The sequence below is a fragment of the Colius striatus genome, chromosome 7 (assembly GCF_028858725.1).
Source record: "Colius striatus isolate bColStr4 chromosome 7, bColStr4.1.hap1, whole genome shotgun sequence".
Classification (NCBI taxonomy): Eukaryota; Metazoa; Chordata; class Aves; order Coliiformes; family Coliidae; genus Colius; species Colius striatus.
The window spans coordinates 22974399-22999434 of NC_084765.1; the positions used below are offsets into that span (position 1 = coordinate 22974399).

The 25036-nt window shown below is 36.4% G+C and overlaps 1 protein-coding gene across 4 annotated transcripts in view; it reads right to left on the minus strand.

Annotated features, from left to right (window-relative positions):
• Positions 1-318: 318 nt before the first annotated feature.
• WDR72 (WD repeat domain 72) overlaps positions 319-25036 on the minus strand; it is a 118417-nt gene continuing 93699 nt past the window's right edge. For 3 of the 4 annotated variants that reach the window (XM_061999429.1, XM_061999431.1, XM_061999428.1), the window contains 2 exons: positions 7130-7228; positions 319-590 (listed from right to left, as the gene is read on the minus strand). In XM_061999429.1, coding sequence (XP_061855413.1) covers positions 535-590; positions 7130-7228 — 155 coding nt within the window. In that variant the 3' untranslated portion in view covers positions 319-534. The remainder of the gene's footprint in view (positions 591-7129; positions 7229-25036) is intronic. The other variant, XM_061999430.1, reaches the window with a different exon arrangement.

The following is a 25036-nucleotide window of genomic DNA, read 5'->3' on the forward strand; positions in this document are numbered from 1 at the left end:
TCAACATGATCAGATATATAATCAATTTTCCATGCTCTCCTGTGCACAAAACATTCTCGTAAAATTCCATCCTTAATTAATAATGCATATTTTTCAATTAAATGCAAACAAATTTTCTAATTATTTCAAATGTACATGGTTTTGCTCAGTGTTAAGGTGTTATTGGTAATAAGTTGGAAGCAAGGAAAGAGAAAAAGTTAAATTTGATCAATGTAGAAGAATATTAAAATTGATGCAAATGTTTTACGGTCAAAATTGTAAGATTTGGGATCACTACATAAACTATGAAAAATATCTAAAAATAAAGAGGTGGTATTTTCTGTTAGAATTACCTAAATGGAATAAATGTAAATCTATTGGTGATGGAAATGTGAATTAAAGCTAATAAATCAGCAAAAAGCTGATATTACGGCTCTTGTTTTGAAAATGAGTTAAAAGTATACAATACACAAAAACCATTTCATGTCCACACGACGTATCTCCCATTTCTTGTCTTTTCTTGATCTTCTAATTCTTTCAGCTAAGCAGAGTTTTCTAACACAACTTGCAAGAGCACACCTTAGATATCCAGGGATGTGGTTTCGTGTCATCTGGAAAAGAAATGTGTTCATCTTGCTTAATGATTTTAAAAAATAAGTTATTATGCAATGTTTTTACAGATGAATAAACTCTGTAATTTTTGTAATGGAATGAAAACTTTCACCACCAACACGCTAGTGTTAAAATCACAAATCTACCTCCAGAATTATAGAATCATAGAATGGTAGGGTTGGAAGAGGCCTTTAGAGATCATCTAGTCCAACCCCCCTGCAGAAGCAGGTCAATCTAAATCAGGTCGCATAGGAACATGTCCAGGCGGGTCTTGAAGACCTCCAAGGAAGGAGACTCCACAACCCCTCTGGGCAGCCTGTGCCAGGGCTCCCTCACCTGAACAGTGAAATAGTTTTTTCTTATGTTTAAGTGGAACTTTGTGTGTTCCAGCTTCATCCCATTACCCCTTGTCCTGTTGCTAGCTACTATAGAAAAAAGGGGTGCCCCAACCTCCTGACACTCATCCTTTAGATATTTATAGATGTTAATAACATCTCCCCTCAGTCTCCTCTTTTCTAGACTAAACAGCCCCAGTTCTTTCAGTCTTTCCTCATATGAAATATGTTCCACTTCCCTGATCATCTTGGTGGCCCTGCCCTGGACTCTCTCCAGCACTTCCCTGTCCCTCTTGAGCTGAGGAGCCCAGAACTGGACACGGTACTCCAGATGAGGCCTCATCAGGGCAGAGTAGAGGGAGAAGCATATCCCTTGACCTGCTGGCCAACACTCTTTTTGATGCATCCCAGGATGCCATTGGCCTTGTTTATGTTCTAATTGCTATACTACAAGAGACAATATGGAACCCAAAACAGCTCAAGAGAATGTATAGCATTTGTCCAAACTTTTCTCCTGAACAGTCTTCTCCTTATTTTATTTTAAAGGAAAACATTCCAGTGGATCAGAGGGAAGACAATATCTGTTTCAAGTTAATTAACTGTTTGTTTCCTCTGCAAATAAAATTATCAAAATCAATCTATTTTCTTTTAGCAAAAAGAATCCTACAATAGCTCTAAACACAAGTAATAGGAAGTTATAATAAGAACAGATTATATTTTATACAATTTATGTATTTTTAATAAGACTTATTAGAGTTCTACAGAAAAGCACTGTCAATTATCAGGTTTTAGTTTCATCATTTCTTATATGATCTATGATAACATTTACTACTTGAATTTTAAATATTACTTGTTTTAAAAACACTGCTTAAACAGCTACACCACTTTTCTTGGGCATATGTACATCAAGAAAGCAACACATACAATTTTTTTCCCCAGTCTACTGGATATCTTGTAAATTTATCATATTATTTATCATCTTTCTGACTGTGTCATAGACACATGGAGATACATATTTTCTTGATGTCGATTTTGTAGTCGTCTGGTTTTACAATTTAATTTACTATTTAAACAAAACAAAACAAAGTCATGATACTAGTAACTCAGAATGATACTAAGATGTGAAACTACATCTACTGCAGTGAAATTCTTATGGATTTATCTCTGCCTCTGTTGAAAATTCTGTCTCTCACAGACTGTATTTCAGGGCCAGAGATATTTCCCATCTCTATGGCAAGGTCTACCTAGGAAAAACAACTAAAGACTGAAAACTGCTTAGATATTCACTATTCTCTGTTATACACCCAGAGTTACATTCTGTCTTGAAAAGTCAAAAAATGAAGAGGTAAAAATTTAATAAAAGAAGTCCTTTTTGGAATGAAGGGGTAGTATTGATCAGGAGCTGCAAATGGGACCAGGTGACTCAGGCAACTCTGGCTACTCTGGCTACTTCAGTAGTTTGGCTACTGAAGGCCATTGGCATACAGGGTTCTTGTCGTTTACATGGTTTTCATCTAAAAGATAGAAAACACACTGTAATTCCTATCAAAAGCTTCCAACTCAGGCTTCCATTACAGAGGCCCAATTTCTCTCTATTACCAAGAGAAATAATAGCCTGTTGCCTAGTCTACTGCAATATCTCTTTTGAGGGAAATGAGGCAAGGGGCATTTGCACCTACATTGTTTCTTGGGGCTTCAGCTCAAATCTATTCCTTTTTCTCTTAAGAGTTGTACTTGCAGAACTCTTCTTAGTATGATTGCACCACATATGAACGCTAAGACACCCCAAGTTGTGTCAAGTCCTTCTACAACCCTCTGTTGAAACCCAGAACATTTTCAATCCCTTTAAAATCCATGTCAAGCAACTATCTTTGGACAAGATGATCTATGTGAATTTTTCACCATTGGTGGTGGTACAGCAAAATTTGGGTGAATAGCTTTGACCTGGAAGTCTAACATATACATCCATGTATATGAGCTAGCAATGTGCCGTTGTGGTCAAGAAGGCCAATGGTATCCTGGGATCGATCAAGAAGAGTGTTGGCCAGCAGTTCAAGGGATGTTCTTCTCCCTCTACTCTGCCCTGATGAGGCCTCATCTGGAGTACTGTGTCCAGTTCTGGGCTCCTCAGCTCAAGAGGGACAGGGAAGTGCTGGAGAGAGTCCAGGGCAGGGCCACCAAGATGATCAGAGGACTGGAACATCTTTCATGTGAGGAAAGGCTGCAGGAACTGGGGCTGTTTAGTCTAGAAAAGAGGAGACTGAGGGGAGATGTTATTAACATCTATAAATATCTAAAGGATGAGTGTCAGGAGGTTGGGGCATCCCTTTTTTCTATAGTAGCTAGCAACAGGACAAGGGGTAATGGGATGAAACTGGAACACACAAAGTTCCACTTAAACATAAGAAAAAACTATTTCACTGTTCAGGTGAGGGAGCCCTGGCACAGGCTGCCCAGAGGGGTTGTGGAGTCTCCTTCCTTGGAGGTCTTCAAGACCCGCCTGGACATGTTCCTATGCGACCTGATTTAGATTGACCTGCTTCTGCAGGGGGGTTGGACTAGATGATCTCTAAAGGTCCCTTCCAACCCCTACCATTCTATGATTCTATGATTCTATGTTCACTCAGTTTCAGACTCTTTCTTGATTTCTCTAAATCTGGAAAATTTGTCTGATGAAATGAAAAACATTGCCTGGAATATTTATTTATATTAAAGAAGCAATTTAAATTATAGTGAATTCTTTACAAGGGGTTGATGTGATTAAAAGTCAAGTTCTACAAAAAGCTGTTGCAGTTCTTGTTTGAGGCCACAGCGGAGACAAGTTTGAAAAGCCAAGGCTTTGCATGTCAAACAGATGTAGTCCTCAGCATGTGGGGAAAATGGCAGTGATAAACCTACTATTAGGCATCTGGGAGAGAAGCCCAACATCTCCTCTGCGTGTGGGCTAAAATAGACATGAGCCACTATCACAGATAATGGCAGCTTGTAGGTGCATGAAGGGAGCAACTAAAATCCATTTCACTTAGACAAGAAACTGCAGTCTGATATTTACCTGTGTCCATCACATGTGAAAAGTGTTTACTGTGAATTATCCAAGAGAAAAGTGCAGGTTGAGGGGTTTCATTACCTATTTGAGAGTAGTTCAGATCACACATTGAACACAAGAAATCACAGGTAAATCTCAGATTGGTGTCTTGGGTAGTCAAACAGATTCCCGCTATTTATCTGAGTATATGCCTTTTTCTACAATTGCTGGAGGTCCACATCCAGAGCAGTGAGAATATGTGCAGGCATATAGAAAACATGAAAGTAAAATAAGCCGAATAAGCTTTACGTAATTTTAGAAAATTAAGATCACTTTGAAAATAACTCTCAGTCTAATGTCAAGGTTAGAGACTCCATCTTTCACTGTCAGAAAACAGTGCACTGATATGTCTGTTAATGGCTGTTCTACAGCTTCCCAATTCTGCTGCAATTGGTAATAGAGAAATCTTCCAGGAATAGTTGGAATTCCTTTCAGGCATATTTTCACATTTTCACATTTTCCTCACCAAAAGAGATAATAAAATCAATATAATTTTTAACATCACTTTTGCATATTTGGCAACACATTGCAAGTGAAGCACAAAAGACTCTGCAAAACACATGTATAGACTTTTAAATAAAAATATGTAAATGAATTTTGTCAGTTTGCCCAGACTTTGAATATGAGTGAGAGAGATTTTAAAGTCCCAAGTTTCACCAAACCAAATGCTGACCTCCCAGGCACTCTCAAATTCCAAGATACGATTCAAAGTAAAAACACCTGAGAAATACTGGAGAAAATCATAGCCAACTGAATGTCATATTAGTGTTTCAATGTTTGCTACTAAAAGTCAGTGGTAAGTTTTAAGTAAATGTATTGTGCTACCAAATCTTTCCTTTCAAACAAGCACTTCTGTCAGAAGTGTCTTAATTTCTTATCACAGAATTTCATCCACACAAGGAGCAATAAATAATTCATGTTCCTAGCTCTTTGTTGTGTGTCCCTGAACTGCACAGAGCTGGAAGGCTGACAGCTGTGTCAGGACAAGCACCAAAGATCTGACATGACAAGTGACTAACAAGTTTCTTTCAGTCTATAGTGAAAGAAGACAATGGCATAAAGTGCAAAAACGAAATCCTGAAACAAAATGAAACTGTTTCTTTCTCTTTACCTAAGTGTTTGCTATGAGCTTATTTCCGACCCATAACCTCTGGTCATTTTATAGTACTGCCCAACCCCCTTTACTCCTCACATTCGCCTGGCCATTTACGCCTGTCCACGGATCAATATGAGCAATTCTTGGAGAAATACGATGTCTCCATGACAACCAAGCCACAAATTCTCAGTGGAAAGCAGTGAGACCAGTAGTGAAATCTCCTGAGGTTTTCAGACCTATAAGACAAGATGTCTTAAAATGCAGGAATGGACAGAAACAAAAGCCAGAGTAATTCATTGTTTATTACTATTTTAATGATGTCAGATGGACCAAATGGAACTCAGTTTTTAAGTTTAGATGTCTTATCAACATGTATTTTTACCAGTCAATATTCACCTCCTGACAGGCTTTTATTCTTTCCATTACTTCATATAGATAATGCAGAGTGTAGAATTGGATATTAAAGTTCCTGTCCAAATATGTACAGTTTGCCACACAGAATTAACGTAAGGTTAAAATTAAGGTTATCTTTAAGGTACATTAATTCTCACCTGAACACTTTAGTGACATCTTGTTTTAATTCTTTTTCACTTCAGAACAAATCATAACTTGGACAATCCACATTTTGCCCACAATCATTGTTGAAGAGACTACTGACAGTTTCTGAAGGAGGTGCCATGCACCACAAATTGTAGGTGTGGTAAGGTATTAAACTTGGCTCCTTCCCAAGTAGATTATCTATCTCTTTCTAAATCTCATGCTGGTTTCTGCTGTAGAGCATTGAGTCCAAGGCTCTGTGGCTTTGAAATGAATATGGATTTACAATTCATTGGTTTCAATTATTCTAACATATACTGGTGTTCATTTCTGTGGAAAAGATGAAACAGGAATGTAGTTCAAATCAGGTATATGACAGCAGTTGAAGTCCCAAGGAATCTTGGAGGAGTGGAGTGTGCTGAAATATAATCCCCTAGACAAGGGTCCTATCTGGGTTCTGAGATGACTTAGGGGACCTGACATGGATTTCAGACTGCACCCTTTGACTGAAAATTAAATCTCAGCAGTGTTCCTTGGGGAAGGATCAGGGGACTGTTGGCAGCTGCCCCCTGTCAGCACAGGCTGCAAGATTTGGAAATCTCTTAACTAAGCTGACAGGCCACAGAGACAATGAATCAAAAACATGATACACGGATCAGCACACAAAGATGCAAGAGGGTACACAGAAACCAGATAAAACAAGGAAGGAAAATATCAAGTGAAGAAAGATGTTTAACTCTTTCACTAATGAGGACTTTGTGCAGGTTATGTATATAGTGTATGTGGGTCAAGCTCACAGTTTGCTTAAAAGACCTTAGTATTTAGTCCCACAGAATGTTTTTAATCAGCTGTGACTCAACACGCTTTATATTTAATTGTTTCCCTTTGGGATTCATTTAATAAATTTTGTAGATGTTCCATAATGAGAAAGATAATGAAACTACATGAAAATAAATCTTATAGTCACCAAAAAGGATGCACTTTATGGATGTTCCTGTATTTAGCTGAATCAATGTTAAGAGCCATTAAAATGAAATAATGATTGTGAGCTGATTTAAAGAAAAGAATCAAGCTATTTAAGGCCACCAATTTTCTTTCATCAAGAGATACAGTATTTGAATGCCCACTGCTACATTAAACTGTAGTATATGCAGTCTCTCTAATTTTTCATAATCTCATGCTACTTCCAAAGGGTCAGACATTGCACATATATTAAGTAAGCAGCGTAGTCCAAAACTAATTATAATGAACTAGTAGTGTCAGTTTTCTTTTTGGTCATAAAGCCTTTATCATTTCTAAGACCTGAATTCTTGATGAAAGAGGAAAGAATAACAGCTCCACACTGTGACCCTCGGAGGTGACCACTAATTTGACATTGCAGCTGCTAAAAAGAAAACAGCATTACAATGTGCTTTTTTTTTTTTTTTACAGATCTAAAAGCTGTCTCAGATTTACACTTGGTGACTATCTTTAAATGTCTCTCACCTAGATTCTCAGACTCATCTAAGACACATCTGTCAGGTGTATCCTCCACATCTTGGAAGTTTGCCGAGTTTGAGCTCTTGTCATGCTTCAGCACACTGACTGGAACAATAAAGAATAAAAACAAGGGGAAGGAGAGACATAATGTATTCAGAAACAAACACTTCATGATTTTCTGTGGAGTCTCCAATGCTGAAGATGTAATTTGTAAACACAAACAATAGATCTAAGTAAAATAGAAACTCAATGCACTTGTATGCATCCACAGCAAAGTTGAAAAATGCATAGATAAGAATTCATTCAGGGAGAAGTTTGAATATTAAATGTGATCTCATTGAAGCAAAAACCCCATTTGTTTCTTACAGAATCCTAAAATAATAATTTAGAAGCCATTAAAAAGTTTCTCTCTCTTTCACCTAAGAAGACAGTGAACAATATAAAAGATCAATTAGGTGATTTTTTAATTACTGGAGTCATTCACCTGGAAGAGAAATGGTGTTGGTTTTAAGATGATAATATGTTGCACATAATAAGCTAGAATGCATAATAAAACTAGTTAGAATTCCAAAGTGCAGTAAAATTTTTCTCTTTTTCTTAATCACTAAAACCATTTTCATTTTATAGCAGGAAAATATTTTCATGTAAACAATTATTCACCTGTATATGACCTTTAAATTCACTTGGCTTATATTCCTATGTAAGTTTTTTTCTGTAGTATTGCCCTTGCCCACATCTGTTTCCCTCTCTTTTCCATATGTTCATATAGACGCATGTAGTTTGAAGATTACAATTATTGAAGAAGTACAATTATTAAACATTCTAGAATAGCACAGTAAAGGTTTTTAGTTTCACTAGTTCCATTAAAGCTCTCAGCTGATCCCATTTTTTTAGGAAAATAGTAGTAACTAGAAAATGCTTAAATTCTTCTAATATCTAGAAAATTAAGCAAGGTTCCAAACAACCACAGGGATGGGGATACCAAGGCCATTAACAATCTCAGTGTAGTTTTAGCTTTGTTTTCAAATTAAGAAATTTGTTTCCTTATAACTTTTGATGGACTTTTTTTTTTAACCAAATGATGGATTACTTAATTTAATCACCCATTTAAATTTTCCTATGAGTCCTCAAGGCCTCAGGGCATTATTCAGACAGGAAGAGCTCAAAAGACACATATTCCACTTCAGTGCTCTGTACTTTTCTTTGGTTTGCAGCTATTGATCCCAGATTACCAAAAGGTTCCATCACTCTCAGCTCCTGCATCTGCAAAGGGCCCATTTGAAGCAGTCAGGACTTCAATACAATTGTGGAATTAGATACTTGAGAATGCCATATTAAGACATAATAAATAATAAAATATATGATTGTAACACTGTTCATTTCACCTGAAAATAAAGCCGGCAATTTTTGGTATAAAAATCTGCCTTCTATGGCAACTAAACAGTACCTAAAACCCCGTCCAAGTAGAGCAGGAACATTGGTTAAATTTCTAAGCTTACAAAAAGCCAGTAGACATTTATCAGTGGTCAACTTATCCACATGAAGAGGAGTTTTAGTTACTGTCTCTACCATAGAACTGTGAACATGATCATCTGCATGAAGCAAGTTGACATTGAAGAAAAACTTAGAATAAACAACAAATTTTCTTGTTCACACCTGAAAATGCTATGATATGTGCAGGAAAAAAATGTGCTTTTCATTGATTTTTGCATTTAAACGATTTTCAAATACAGTAATTGAAGGCCAGGATTTCAACTTCAGGAAAACTGGAAAGCACAAGTGTGCACATCATACTTTAAAAAAAAAAAAAAAGGTTTGTGCCAAATTTATTAAAACACTCTTTCTAAAACGGTTCTTCCCATTAAGCAGTCACTCCACTGTGCTGAATGATAGATTGAGTCATTACAGCTGCATGAATTTAAAAGTCGGAACTACTCTGAAGTAGAGCAATAGGAAAATTTCCATCAGAGTATACTGTGATAAAATGGAGAAAACAATAAGTATGGCTATGCCTCTACAGAGAAAGAGAAAAATCACTAGAGTTGTTCTCTCTAAAAACATAGTGATGAATAAAAACTCAGAATCAGCCTTTCAAAACAAACGGTGTTTTTTCACCCAGTAAAGAACTCTCATAGTGAATCAAGCGAGAACGATGATTTCACAGCACTCAGCTTCACTCTCAGTTAGCACAAGGCAGGTTCTTCCCTTGCTGGATGTCTGTGCTCTAATTGCTCTTGAATGGAACTAGGATAAACATGTTCAATTGCTCTCCCACTGTCCCAGACCAACTCAGCATAAATCATACAATTTAAACTAATCTGCTTGGTTTTACAACAAAGTAGAGCGATGTAGTGCATTTAGTGAAAGTAACAGATTCACATGAGAAGTAACTCAGAACAAAATGAGTAAAGGACAGCTAGAGACAGGTCCATACCACAGAATGGATATACCAGAAGGAAGCTGTGAAGTGAGCAAGAACAAAACCAAGGCAGGCCAGCAAGATCCTTGTACAGAACAGGAGGATCTCCAGCTGATATGCTTGAGTAGAGATTGCAGAGATTCAGGGATGTTCAGGAGACAATGGAGTCACTGAAAGCCAAGAAAGACAAAACAGAGAGAAAAGGGATCAGAGGCAAAGCTGATATGGCAGACGTATGACAAAACGATGAAGAAATGCTCTTAAGACTATTTGGTGGCAAGGACTCATTAGGAACTGTTTAAAGGAAGTGGAAAGCACAGATAGAAGGCGTTTTCACAGGGACAGAGAAGCAGACTTCTAGACATCTTGTGTAAAAAGAGCTGCTAGAGACTGAGGTTCAGCATGAAAAAGTGAAGGGAAGAAAGCACATATTTTAGAAAAACCAGGAGACAGGCTGGGACAGGCTAGGATTAGGTCACTGGTGAGGGTGTGATGTGTAGCTTAGCTTTCTTGCTTACTCAGAAGCACACATACCTCCCCTAGACAGAACTCAGGCAAATAAACCACACAATTCTCTAGTTCATGAAGTTACATGAGGGTAGGCAATGAGCAAGAAATGGACCCAGGCAGAGACCTTCAGATCCTTCTTTTTTAAAATATCACATGTTCTATGCTCAATTTGAAGAGGAAGTTTCCTTAAAAATATCATAAAAGAACATAGGGCATGGCAAAGTTAAAAATAAAGAAAGAACAGTCTGGCCCAAATAAAGAGTGAAAGTAAAAACAGCATTATGTAATCAGGAAAAAAAATATTAGAAATATCTAACACTAACTCCTGGTTTACTTCACTTTCTCCCAGAGGAATAGGATTTTATGTTTAAATGTCAATAGGGGAAATATTGTTCTGAATTGTTTATAGCTAGGATGCTGTTGGAATTTAAGTTATTTAAACGTAAACAGTGTGATCTTTATTAACTCTAAGGATACTCTGTCCTACTTTGGGTTTAAATGGACCTTAAAATTACTTTTGCCTCCATTTGAAAGCTAATTTCTGTAGCCAAAGTGATGTAAATGTCTGGAGTATAAATGAATCCCAAATCTACAAGTCAGAAAAAAAGTTCAAAAGCAACAATTTCTGATGTCATATCTCCAATGATATTTTCCTTCTATTCAGTGCAGTTTAACTTATTACACGGACGGTAGAAATTACATTTGTTAGCATTCAAGTAAGTTAAAAAAGAACAGATTTCATTGAAGCAAATGACCTTGAACTTAGCATATTAAAATGACATAAATCTTTATTGTATGGGATCAATCTTCAGAATTGTGGTAGTTTTTTGTGATACATCTTAATAAGCTCTTAAGAGTTGTTTACTGAATGTGATATCCATTCTCTTACACTATTGAAACAGAAAAAAATATTTAAAAAATAAGGAATTTAGAACAGTAAAAGAATATCAAAAGTTGATAGTATTCAATAAAAAATTTACACAAATAATTTCAAAATCTCTCCCACTCTACAAAATAGAACCAAATTGTTTCTGAAAATAGGTCACAGACTGATTGGTCATTAATCTATGAAAGAAGAGTCTTTGTGTGAATGATAAACGATAAGCTATCCATTGTGAATATACAGTAATCACTAATTACAGCAAAAATCCATCACTATCATTTATTTCTACATGCTCTATTTAAACTCTGAAAAGCCTTCCTCCACTCTGGAAATGTCACACACTGAAGTCTAATCTGCTCTACATAGCAGTTCTCAGAAGGCAGACACATTGAAGAAAGAAGTTTGCATAATACAGGTGAATAAATCAGTTAATATTTTCTGATAAGATGCCTTTGTTATTGATACGGTGGATTAGTAACTTACAGACTGCAGAGAGAATCAAAACTTGTTATTCAGAACAAGGAGATGGGGTGACAAAAATTATTTTTCAATAAAAAAATAATATGTAAGATAGGTTATAGGTGATAAATATATTTAAGGTCCAATATAGAACACAAAGCAATCTCAATCTAAATAAAACTGTATGAAAAAAAAACAGACTAAAAGAAAACAGAGTGCTGGGATGGATAAAACAACTGTGCTGCAGTGCTACTTCTGGGGATCTACAGGCACTTACCGCAGTATACCTAAGAAGCTTGATGGAGAGCTGGGCAATGAATGTTTTGAGTACTATTTTAGAAAGCACACTTCGTGGATATCATAAAAAGCGTAAGAACAGCTGTACTTGCTGATACCAAGTATCAGTGTAAGAGTCCAACAACCACACAATAACACTTCATCAGAAATATCTCCTAAACTCCAATTTGAAACCCAAGGAATTGCGATTTTTTTTTTTTTAATTAAAATCTCACAGTAGATTTCTGTGCCACAAACTTCTCTAGTTTTCCTTTAACATGGATAAATTTTCATCCTACAGCCTAACTGGCTTAACATGGCAAGCTCCATTGTTTTACCACATAGGTAGGTATCTCCTTTGCTTGTTTATATGTGTTCCTATTAGCTTAACGTGAAATTTATTCTCGCATGAGAAAAGGTATATGTGTGAGTCCTGTATCCTCCCTACATGGTGCTTGTGACTAAAGAGTCCTTTGTTTAATCTTCTTTCAATCATATCTTTTCCAGGTTGAAAATTACTATCCTATTTAGCTTTTTCCACATACTCTGCTGCCAACCTAAAAGGATGTGACTATTTCACTAATATTGTAAGAAATACAGAAAATTTGTGAAATGGCAAGTGAAATATTAGCATCACTCAGCACAATCACCTAACACTAGAAAGAGCAGGTAATGAAGTTAGACCAGCCAGCACAGATCACCCATCCTGCCATTCTGGTGGTAGCACTGTGCTGAATAGCATGCTGGCAGGCAGGGAGCCCGAAAGGCTGAGGCTTTGCCCTTGATGGCACCAGCACTGAGTACAACACAGATTGTTTCACAGGTTTTACAGGTGATACTCCCATTTACAGAGCCTGGTATGGTGTTTGCCTTTCTTGCCACAGCTCAAACACTGTCGACTCATGCTCAGCTTGTGATCCAGATTCTTTTCTGAGAAACTGTTACCTTGCTATTTCTTCCCCATCCTGTCTGTTTGCAGAAGATTAATCCTACCTCAGCCTAGATCCTTGCTCTCATCCTTATTGAATTGAATCCTGTTTTTTTCCAAACCATTTCTCAAGCCATATAAACCACTAATTCATCTCACTGACAGAAGACATCAGTTGCTCCTCATTTCATAATTTTTAGCATCATTTAAAAAAACCTGCACTGATGTATGTAGTTGTCATATAATTGGGAATGGCTGCTTGTTATCTTCTGACGATTAAATATCACACTGGCACAGTTTTCATTACTTTTTCATTTTAAAAATGAGTGATTAAGAAATTAACCTGGAGAAGCACATTATTCTAAAACGAATGTTGCATCATATGGAAGTTCCCACTGTCCTTGAAATAGGACACTACAGAACAAGTCAAACTGGGAATGACAGTAATTTAAATCCATTACTTTGAATGCAGAAGTAGGACCTAATATTCCACTGCACAGCTCGGTTTGCAGCAATCCTAACCCATGCACCTGGGGAAGTCTGAGCTTGCTCCTACACTCGGTAAAGTCACGTGCAATCGAAGCTCATTCCATTCACTAAGAGAATTGCAACTAAAGAATATTTTTCCTTCTGTAAGTGTGAAATGCATTCTACGGTTTTTAATACATCTTAAATTTTAAAAGTCCCAAAACTCCATTTTCCTCCTTCCCTGTATCTATGAGGACAGTATTACTCCAGACAGGAAAACTGAAATTTTCAGTGATTCTTTTCCCAATATACCTTGAAGTTTTATTCACCCAGAGGGACTTTCTATTTCTCTCAACTTAAATATAATGGCATGTAACAAATTATGCTCTCAAAGGACACCCCATTTTTGTTTCATTAGTGCAATGAAACATTCACTCAATTTTAAAGCAGTTGTCTTGATCTTATTTGTGATTTATACCAGAATCTGTCCATGTATTCTGTGTAGTATATATAATAAAACACCTAACTAGTTAGATTTGTCTCAGTGGGTTCTCCTGCAAGAAATAAAATGCTTTCCCATAAAATCCAACACAACATTCACTGCACAACTCTGAAGCGTATGCTTCTGTAAAACTCGGGATTTAAAAAATGAAAAAGTAACCCCAAATTGTCTGTAATTAATTCTTCTATTATTATATACATTGATGTCCTCTATGGCTACAAAGTCCAAATTTCTTTTTTCTTAATGTGTCGTAGTGCATATTTTAACATATGGTGTACAACTGAACTGTTTGATCGTATTTTATCAGCATTATTTATCTCTTGGTATTTTTTTTTTTTCAACCAGTAACTGAGAGGCAACAGAAAAGTGATTTTTTAAAAGGAATTAGTAAAGTAGGCCAAATGTCAGTTCTGGTAGTTACTCAATAAAAAAAAGTACATACCATATCCTCACCTGTCCAATCTTCTAAAAATGTATAGGAAAATTCTCTCTGTTTTCTACATGCTTGTTCAATGTTGTGGGAGAGTACATACTGCAGATATGACTGCCTATCAGTGCACCAGTAGCTTCTATAAAACAAATAAATACTTTGCATTTTTACCCTTGCACTATTGACAGTATTGACATTACTATTTTCATAAGAGTAGATTCATGTCATATTCAAATCCAAAATCATTCACTAATGAATTTTCAGAGGATTCAGGTTCAGTCCATTTCTAATGAGGAATTCTAGCTCTAGATTGCCTCAATCTGCTTTTAAAACCAAAATGAAGGGCACACAGCATTGTTACAAGACTGACACGTATCTGTGCGTAATGCAAATGCTATAGCTTTCATACTTATCCCTTTTCTTGATCAAAGCTGCCCAAATAGCTTAATCCATAGGAAAAAATATACACAGAACATCTTTATTAACCTTTTATGGCCAGATTATTGTTATTATTTTGCATTATGGCCTTGAAGATGCATTACTGATAGGGAGGTAAAGCCAACTGCAGCACAGCATGACCCTGCTGAATGGCTGCTGTATGAAAGTGGAAGTACTTATTTCCAAGACATTTCTGTGATGCTCCCTACTGTTAAAATGTTATCTGACTTTAAAAGATGTTCAGTTCAATTGTAAGCGATAAGTAAACCCAGGCAGTACACTGCTGTATTCTGAAGAGTTTCACTAGCTGGTCAAACAGGCATTATTTCAAGAAACTAATGTTGTATAGGACTGCTTCCTGGTGGCTGAGACCTCTGATTGGCAAAAGACAGTGGACTTTTCAGACAGCAAGCTAGTTACCCATGGATGTGGCTCAAGGCTGACACACAGATTGACTGGTTCACACTAATTTACTTCACACAGATTCCATTTATCTCCTAGAAGATCCCCTGGCAGCAGCTTATAATGGCATATCCTAGGATGCCTGCCTGCATGAGTTTTTAAAGCGGCGGAGCTTGATGAATCTAAGTCCAGAAAACAGTTCACAGATTGAGGACTAGGTGCAATCAAAAAACATCAAGTAGCACAGCTGGGACTTGCTAGCTTGCTTGACTGGTTTGAGCAGCTGAGCATTAACTACGCTTGCTTTCCTGCTGGCAGCCCTGTGTCACTAGGACAAATCGGAGCACTACCGAAAAGAAAAGAAAAGAAAAGAAAAGAAAAGAAAAGAAAAGAAAAGAAAAGAAAAGAAAAGAAAAGAAAAGAAAAGAAAAGAAAAGAAAAGAAAAGAGAGAAAGCTGAGATCATTACTTTGCATGGATAGTATTAACAGATGCAGAAAAATACTATTACAACATTAATCTTTATGCAAATTCTGAGGGTAGGAATCAGAAATTTTCTGTTGGTTCCTAGGAAAAAGACTTGAATAAAACTAAAGCTGTTGACATTTCTTTCCTGGTGAAAATAAAACTTTATTCAATACAGTTATACATGAACAATGAAAACTAGTTAGCAGTATACTAGGTTTTATGTTATAACAAGGTGAGGTATAGGTCAATGTGATTCTTTGACTTCATAGAGAACAACAGACTTCAGTAAGTGCAAGTTTATAAATTATGTTTTTAAAAGGACTGAGAATACAGGCTTATAGCTCTCCAAATTCAGATCAGCAGACACTACTCTTTAAAGTCCTTCTCAGAAACAAAGCAAAAATTAATATTATTAGAGAATAATATTTGACAGCAAATGTATTGTGAGAAATCCAAAGCACATTTAGTACTTAGGAGGTTAAAGACTCAGCTGTAGTGCTAGTTGATGAAAAAGTAGGATTAAGGCTTTAGTATGAGTCTTGACATGATCATGTTGTCTGCCTGCTGTCTTAAGCTTCAAAAAACAGCTGGGATCATCTTCTTATAAGCTCCAACTCAAAGATGTTTAAGCAGTTCCCAATCCAATTAAACAGAGGTAAATATAAGGAAGGGCCCTACTGAGCCCAATCATCTTATTTTTTTAATGAAAAACAGCATAATTGCAGGTTACACAACTCCTTAATCTCACTTTAAACCTAACAGACTGCTGCCTTATAGTGCACATGGCAGGCCCAGTAAACCCAAGCATTCTGTATTGGTGTGCTTAATTTTTGATCATTATCCTTTATTATGTTACTTGTAATCCTAAAAGCCTATGATTGTGTCCAGATATTTGGCAAGGATTGTACCTGGATATACAGGGATTCCTCTTCTAAGAGTAATGCATTAATTGGATAGTACTGTATGACTAGTAGATGGTTTGCAGTGAAACTGCTGTGCAGTTTTTAATTTCTGAAGTCCAGTTCCTTCTTCTTCTGTCCCTATGCTTTAAACAAATTGCCTTTTTGAACATTAGCACTGCAGATGTAATAACTTATCTATTCTTACTACTAACATGACAATACTCTCCAAATAACACTGCTCTACAGAGTGGGCTGCTTACTAAAATTCTCTTCATTAGTTAAATAGAAGATATGGAAATCCTATTTTTCAGAAGGAATTGCATGTTCAATTTACAAGGGGCTATCTCATGCAAATGACTCATTCATAGTATTATTACATGAAGACTTAGAGCATGAGGCCACTTATTTTCTCCACAGTCAAAAGATTTTTGAGGTGTGCATATGTGACCATGTTGTGCCAATGTATGTATTTTTTCAGTTATTACAGTTGATACCATAAAAGCAAAAATCCACATATGTAATCCTTCTACTTTGTCTTATAAATATGCACAACGACATTCTCCAAGGATGTAAAAGCAATATCTCATCAGGGACTACTTCAAATACAGGCTCCTCATGTCTGTAAGAGCAAGAAGTAAATTTAAATGATCAGGAGGGAACTGTTTGCAGTAGCTGTGTTACATTATGCATGACTCTTGGCTGCACAGGATTTAACTAATGAGTTCCAGTTACATGGTTAAGATTTGTAGTGAACTAGTATTTAGGCCGGGAAACTAGTATCTGACAAATTTATTTAATTTTGTCTTTTCTCCCCAAATACCAGCTACTAGCCATTGCTATTCCCTTTTTTTTTCTGTGTGGGTGGAAATCTATTTTGTATATATAGACAACGTTTCTGGCCTGTGTAACAAAAGCATGACTCTAGATTTAGTTTTAGACAGCTACTCTCCTGATGCAACTGAAAATAAATTCTGGACTCTGCTATTCTGTTAATTAATAAGCAATATTTCTTGATATGTATAAGTATCAGAAAGGTGCATTGTTGAACTGATGGATGATACATAATTATACTGGACCATCTGTTTCAATTACTATAAAACAGACACAGGTTTGGGAAACAGATTCTTCCCTTTAAGCATATATCTCCAGAAAAGGAATGTGGCACTCCTTCAAATGAGTAGATAAAGAGGGAACTGTGAACTACTTGATACTGTCTAGTACTGCACCTTCACTCTACCTATGCTCAACTTTATTCTTCCATCTATCAGCAAAGTGTATCTGTAAGATAGGTACAAAAGAGCCTAAATCCTCTCCTTTGAGACAGGTACATAAGTAGTCACCTCAAAGAAGATGGGCATCTGAGGAGGTGACTGACAAGTAGCTCTGTGGTTTAGAGGCTATATGAAACCACACGTGCAAGCAACTAAAACATATGGTTCTACAAAATGTGGATAATCTGCTGTTTATAAGTGAATCAAGGTACACGACCATGTTCTTACTGGAGTTAAACACCACAGCAAGGTGAATAACCAAGAAGTAACACTAGTGCGAGCTCTTCCATGCTCCCTTTGGTGCATTCAAGAGCTAAATGAGAGCATGAGGCAGAAACAATCTAGATGGAAAAGTAGCAGTATTTTTTAAAATATCAAATTCATTGCACTTTGCTTAAGTTGGTCAAATGCAACAGGAGCATACAGTTCAATGCTGACAAACTTAAAAGACTGTAATCAGCTTTGGTATTGCCCACTTTCAGCATAAGGCTCAACTCTTGAGTGGTGTGAGACTTAAAAAAGTAAAAAAAAATATTTAGGTTCTTTTTCAGTTATTTTTTGTTAGTCTTTTTGGGTGTTGAGCCTTCAGTTCTCAGGAAGATATTACTTCCTCTATGTTTCTTTTCCTGTTTGTAAAAATACTTTTGTATTATCACTTTGCTATAAGAAACAGGACTTTCAGAAAAGAAACATACAAAGCACCATAAAATTTGCCATAATGTTATGAAAGTTGATGAAACATTACATTCACTGTCTCTGTTATTGTGGTAGCCAAGTCACTAGCTATAATTTTATTTTTTTCACTGTCTGAAGAGTAGTTTCTTCCTCATTGTGAAAGCAAGACATATAAGGAAGAATTTCTTCACTGTGAGGGTGATGGAGCACTGGAACAGGCTGGCCAGATGGGTTGTTGGGTCTCCTTCTCTGTGGTCATTCCAAACCCACCCAGATGAGTTCCTGAGGGACCTACTCTAGGTGGTCCTACTCTGGCAGGGGGGTTGGACTAGATGACCCTTTGAGGTCTCTTCCAGCTCTTGAGATTCTGTGAAAAGTATGTGGAATATCTTTATTTATGTATTCTGAAATCTACTTGTTCCAGTGGGTTGTTTATTTGTGCATATCTATATTCCAACTCACACATAGAAAAGGTAGGCATATACTGATATATTTGGAAATGATCCAGTCTTCAACAAGAAATTCCACATGGAAGTGACCTACTTGCCTCCTACAGGTACTTATTGCCTGTATTCTTCTCTTTTACTGGTTGATTTGTTTCTGTTACTTTATGCTTTCAACTACCTACCTGTCTGAACAATCAGAGGTGAATCTAGGGACATTCATAGATATCTCTCCATATATGGAAGGATAAAAACAAATTTAGTGTTTCAGGAAACAAAACTGCCAGTTCAGGAGATCACTAAACCTTGTAAGCTGAGTGAAGTGGAAATGCCAAAAGGGCTCCTGTACAAAAAAAATAAGGTGCAAATGTGCAGCAGGACGTTGATTGCAGTTTCAAAAGCACAGTGCAGTGGCTATAGCGTAATTAATGGAGAACACAGCATTCTTGTAAAATAAATCACAGAATGCTTGCTCTCTGCTCAGGGCACTGAGTTCATTTCTGTGTTAACTAGGTGCACTTTTATAAAAAGCAATAGAACTGCTCTTAATTTACCACAGCCTGAGTTTGGCCAAAGTGGCTGAGATGAAGTAAGCAGTATAGAAATTGTAATGGATATGTAATAAAAGATCAGGACAGATATTGTAGAAGATGACTTCCCATAACTATGTTCAAACAACTACAAGGCGAGTTGACTTTCACCAGACAGAACACAACTGGCACTCTGGAACCTGCCTAATCTTTTCCAAAATAACCCAAATAAACTCAGCTCCAAAATAAAGCCTCAGCCTTCTTAGTCCAAAGATTTGAGACTACACAGCTGTAACACAGCAATATACCTAATTTCAATGATTAAATGAACAAAGCCCACTGAACCACATGGGCAACCCAGTCTTTGCACATCTTTTATCACAGCTAAATGACAAATGCAGGAGAGCTTGCTATATGCTGCTCCTGATGCTTTTTCCAGAGGGGAATAGCCTACCTCTGCCAAAAGATCTCCACTTTACATTTTCACATTGCTACAGAATTGCAAGAATTCTTGAGGCAGTATATGAAGCAATATCTACAGTGCATGTAGCTTATTGGACTCCAAGAGTATGCTAAGAGATTTGCTGTTTGTCTAAGGCATTTCACACTCAGGTTTGTTAATTCACTTAGAGGCAGTCTTTGTTCCCAGGAAAAAAATGAAAGGCTAAAGAATAGATTAAAATTCTATCAATGCGAAGACTTACAGTTTACAAAATTGGGATCACAGCAGTATTACCATATTGTATTATTATAAAACACATTATAGGTATTTGACACTTTTATAGTTGCATTCACAGCTGCCACTTCAGGCTCCACTCCAAGAGAATCACTCAGTCATTCAGAGCTAAAGGAAAGTGAAAATGTGGTTTAGAAGAGCCAACCACTTGGTTTGTTTTAGGTCACAAAGACAGCTATTGAGTGCAAATGAACAGCCAGGGCTCACTGTCCTTGTTTTATTTTTTATTCTTCCAGTGCTACCCAAGTGTTAAGATAGAAGGTGTTTCTCAAACTGTCACATTTAGTGAATATTTATCGTACCATGATTATAATAGAGTTTGTGCAATAATAAAGGCTGGAGTAGGACCTGGGGATAACTCACACATAACAGTACATGGAGATATCTCTAAAGATTCAAAAAGAAACATTTTACTCTACACACAATTATTTTTCTCTACTACTATAAATACCAAAAGATAAAAACTAATAAACTTAACTGAATATTGATTTATGACAGAGCTGCACTTATAAAGACAATAAAATAGAGGTATTTGAAATGCTAAAAATCAATTATTCACAATAATTTAAATGTTCAGGTTTTTGCATAATTTTAATTCAGTATCATCTTGTTTAATGTACTTCTCTTAGTTTACATATATATGGTTGGCCATATTTCAGATATGAAAACATTCTATTACTTAAAGAATATATATTTTATGGTAATATTTAACAAGCCATAAATTTACTTCAGTATTACTAGAGGAAATCCATTTCTATGAGAGCTGTATATCCACAATATATTTTTGAAGTATATAATGGATTAATACTTCACTGTGCTTATAAACATTAATATAGGTTATTTGTTTATTAGTATGTCAAAGTTATTTATCATATGGAGTGTCAGAAAGCACAAGCTGACATCTCATATTGTCTGCTTCAAGGGCAAGACCAATGTGACCTTTGGCTCCTTCTTTTAAAAAGGATGAAATCATTCCAGAGGAATAATGCTGAACTGCACAGCTTCCTTTAAGAATCAATCTGCCATTTGTAGTTTCCAATTTTCCATACTGTAGTAGGGTTTGTTAAGATCTGATGGCTAATTTTCTCTAATTCAGTGTTCCAAAATTCAAAAGAATATATTTCTTTTTATTGTAACATCACTTATGCTTCCTATTTATTCTCTATAGAATGAAATCAGCAGTTCTTTGTTAATTTTCTCAAGGTCCTTCTTGGTTCTGTTTCAGACTGAAATCATACTGGTTAGTGATTTTCTACTCTAGATTGCATCTGTAATCAGGAAATATTTTTAAAATTATTTGGACTCACTGTGTTTCTATTTTCCAGCACCTATTATAATTGCCAAGAAAACCATCTTTGTATTTATTGGCTTTTCTTGCTTTACAGTTCTTCTAAGTTCTACATTCAACTGATACACATGTGCAGCTGAAGGCAGAGGTATACTTACTACTGAAAATATACTGAATATGTAGATGGAATATATAAATAGTCAAAAGGAATCTATTAAAAGAAATGGTAAAAATGAGAGATCATCTGTAAACTATGGAGCTTTGCATTTAGCCATCTCAGTATCAAAACAGTGGAAAACAGATGCACAATTTGAAGCATGAATCAGATATGAAGCTACATGTGTTATTTCACAAGGATGACAAGATATACATGTGGTCTTGAGGCATACATGCATTTGCACAGGCAACTCTTCGAACTTCATCAACTTCAAAGTGGGTACATTTTTGGAGAGAGAGGGATGAGATTCACGTGAATTGGTAATTATATTATCTGTGCATGATACTGATTTCACCATAAAATTTGACCAAGGAGAATGCAGCATTCTTTGACCTAGCTGATAAAAGGTCAGAAAGCAATTTTGAATAATAAATGAGACCTGCTGACCTCATGACCCAAGTCTGGCAGGGTCAGCAGCAGCCCTCTCACCAGATGCTGATGGCAGATATACAGAGGCAGACAGCTCAACTAATGAGCTTCCTGGATAAGGGTTTTAGATCCAGTGACATTTAAGTGCCATGCAGTATATAAAATAAACTTACAAATAATCTGTGCCATAAAAAATTAAAGTGATATTTACAGTGAGGTGTAATATGACATACTTTGTAATCCTCACTACAGTGATTTTACTGCTTCTCCTAGATGGCTTTTAACCACAAAATATAATACCTGACTAACATTTCCTTAAAGGTCTTTTTTCTTCACGTTTATATGGTTCCAATTCAGTGAATATACTTTGAAGAGATATACTTTACAGTGCATTTGTTCGGCATCTCATTTATAAAAGCCAACAAAATATACTTTTGCAATAAATTTCTATTTATTTAAATTTAAGCTAACACATTCCTTCCTCAATGAGGACAAGTCAAGCCTAGAGTGTGCAAGGCCAACCAAGAACAATTTTCTCCTGATTACTTCATCAACAGTTCCACTCAGAAAGAGTTACAAAGCATGTGGTTCATGAAGAAGAAGGGGCAGTATACTAGAATTCATTCTCTCATCCACTGCTGGATTTCATTGTGTAAATAACCACTACTACATTCCAGATCTTGGAAGCCTGGAGTTTTGACTTCACCCTGGGAGCTGTGTCTCAGTTCCACAAACCGCCATCTCATTTCTGAGATATGCTACAGCTGCTTTCAAGGAATTTGCAGGAATATATCTACATGTTTGCTTATGTTCTGCATGAAATAGCAGTATAAGGACAACTTTCCAAATAACTTCTGGAGGGATTTTAAGATCTGATTTGTAAGGAAAGATAATTGTTTAGGTTATTCTGATGTCTAAATACTTCACTGTAAATACAATTAGCTACAGGAACTACAAAAGTTGTCTCTTAAAAGTTACCATAATTACTTTTATGGAGGATGTCCTTTAGACACTGAAGTCTAGAGACTACATTGGAAACTCTACAGAAAGGTTATTGTGCTCTATTCAATTCTATATTACACTTTGCATAAGCTAATTTTAACTTTCATAGTAGCTGCTACTAAAGAACTCAGAAACCTTCAACGTTACGTGGACAGGAAGAAAAAATACTGCCCCATTTCACTGAAGGGGTCTGAGGTGTCAGATTTGAAGAAACATTCTTTCAAGCTTTTTAAAGCCTCAGTCTTTCATTTTAATCACACGTATTCACGCTCTTGAATTATGAAAAAGGATAAAGAATGATTTACTTTTGCCAAACAATTTGTAATTCTGTATACTTTTGCAGCATTCTCTCCTGTTTATCTCCTCTTTAAACTAACCAGCTTACACAGAGGCCCGTTAATGTTTCTTATCTTTAATATCACTACTTATTTCATAATCTTTGCAGTGTTGTTTAGATTTTTCTTATAGCTTCAGAGTGTATTAGCTCTTCTGAGTGTAACTGTACAACTTTTGACTGAAATGTTACCCCTGACATTTATAGATGGAATTTACCTCCACTGTGGTGACTGGCATACCACTAGGGAGAGAGCATCTGTATCCTTCTGAACCAGGGACTGCCAGGAGCCATTTAGATCTTTTTAATCAGTGCTGATTAAGGCAAGTCAGATGACTAGCCTCAAATTTATCACTGCCTCTCTAAGACCCTGTAGCAGGCAACAGTCAGGGCAGCTAGCGCAAGGGACTGCCTTGATCACACGTCCTCTCTCTGTACTTGTGAGGACTTTGCAAGGGGAACTACACACTGTCTCTACATAATCTATCCCAATTTTTCACTGAGTCAAGTGTGTGCCCAGAATACAATTTTGGGACTTTGGTACTCTGTGTAGATACCAATTATACTCATTGGTAGTGAATCCAGCTTCTAAATCTTAGTGCATTCATTTAGGGAGCCAGTAACAGTAACCAGCCCCTGCACTCCCAGTCTGCAAGCAATTGAAATAAAATTTGATTATAAATAGATTAGATTATAAAAGTTGCTAAAAAATCTGACTGTAGCCTTGCTTCATGTATTTAGGACAGCAGTAGCCTCTACAAAGGAAAGAATTTCTTACTGCATTCAGTGTATTGTAAAATGTACTTAGCCTTGCTTTAATTTCTTTCCTGCCACTAAATAAATATGTGTGCTTCTGTGAGTCTGCTAGATTTCCTTAAAACATTGCATTCACTTTGCTTTACAATAGTGGGCAACACCTAATACACAATTGTGCTCCTAATTGAACTCCTTACTCACTCCCCCTCTTGAATAGTACCTTGCTATTCCAATGGCACATCTCACTTCAAGGAATGTACCTGGGATCTTCAGAATTTCTCTTAAAAAGAAAGAAATCCAGCGAGATTATTTTATGGATGCTCTGTTTTATAGCTATAAGAATATAACTAATTTTGGAAGTCAACAAAGAGTTGTTCCCAATAGCTTCATACTCATTTCTACCTCAGAAGATTCTACAAGGACGAACACCAGCATAAGCAGAGTAAATCTTCCATTACAGAAATCAGCTTGGCTTGTGTTGTTTACTGGTAAAACAGTGTAAAGCAAAACAGTGCAGTCTGGAATTAGATCCACAGGTTTGAGATACATCTCTTAACCAACATTTGAAAATTATTTAATCAGAAAGAGAGTGGAGGAGCTAAAAAGATTTGCTCAGTGGAATCACAGAAATTCTACTTGGCTTTCCTCAGTAGGAGCAGAAAAATGCATGCTACAGAGTGGATCTCGGTATGGGCTGGCAAAGGTATCGGTATGGGAAGGAGGCATCAGAAAGAACATTGTGCCCAACTGGCACTGGAATAACAGGAAGTGATTATCTCACAGAAATCATCCCAGATAGGTCCTACACACTAAATTTGTTAAACAAATCTCCTAGCTGTGCTATGATGTACCCTCTGCCCCTGTGCCATTGTAGTGACAGCTAATGCATGGCAGGCTGCTGTTCTCCACCACTTGCCCTGCTTTTTATGCAGTACAATGTCATTCACTTTCAGTATTTTATTCACATTTATGCAGTGACACGGACAATGAGAGTTTTCCCAATATACATTTTTTAACTACACTCACCAAAGAATCCTTTTTTAGTATTACCTCTGTGCTTTAAATACGGAATGTGTAAATTAGTACTGTCCACTAAAAATCAACATGCTTTAGAGAGTGTACAATATTTATTTTTCCTTAACCTAGAACGGCGTATTCCCAAAAGCAATTAACATCCCTTATGCTGCTTCTTCTTCTCATACTAAAAC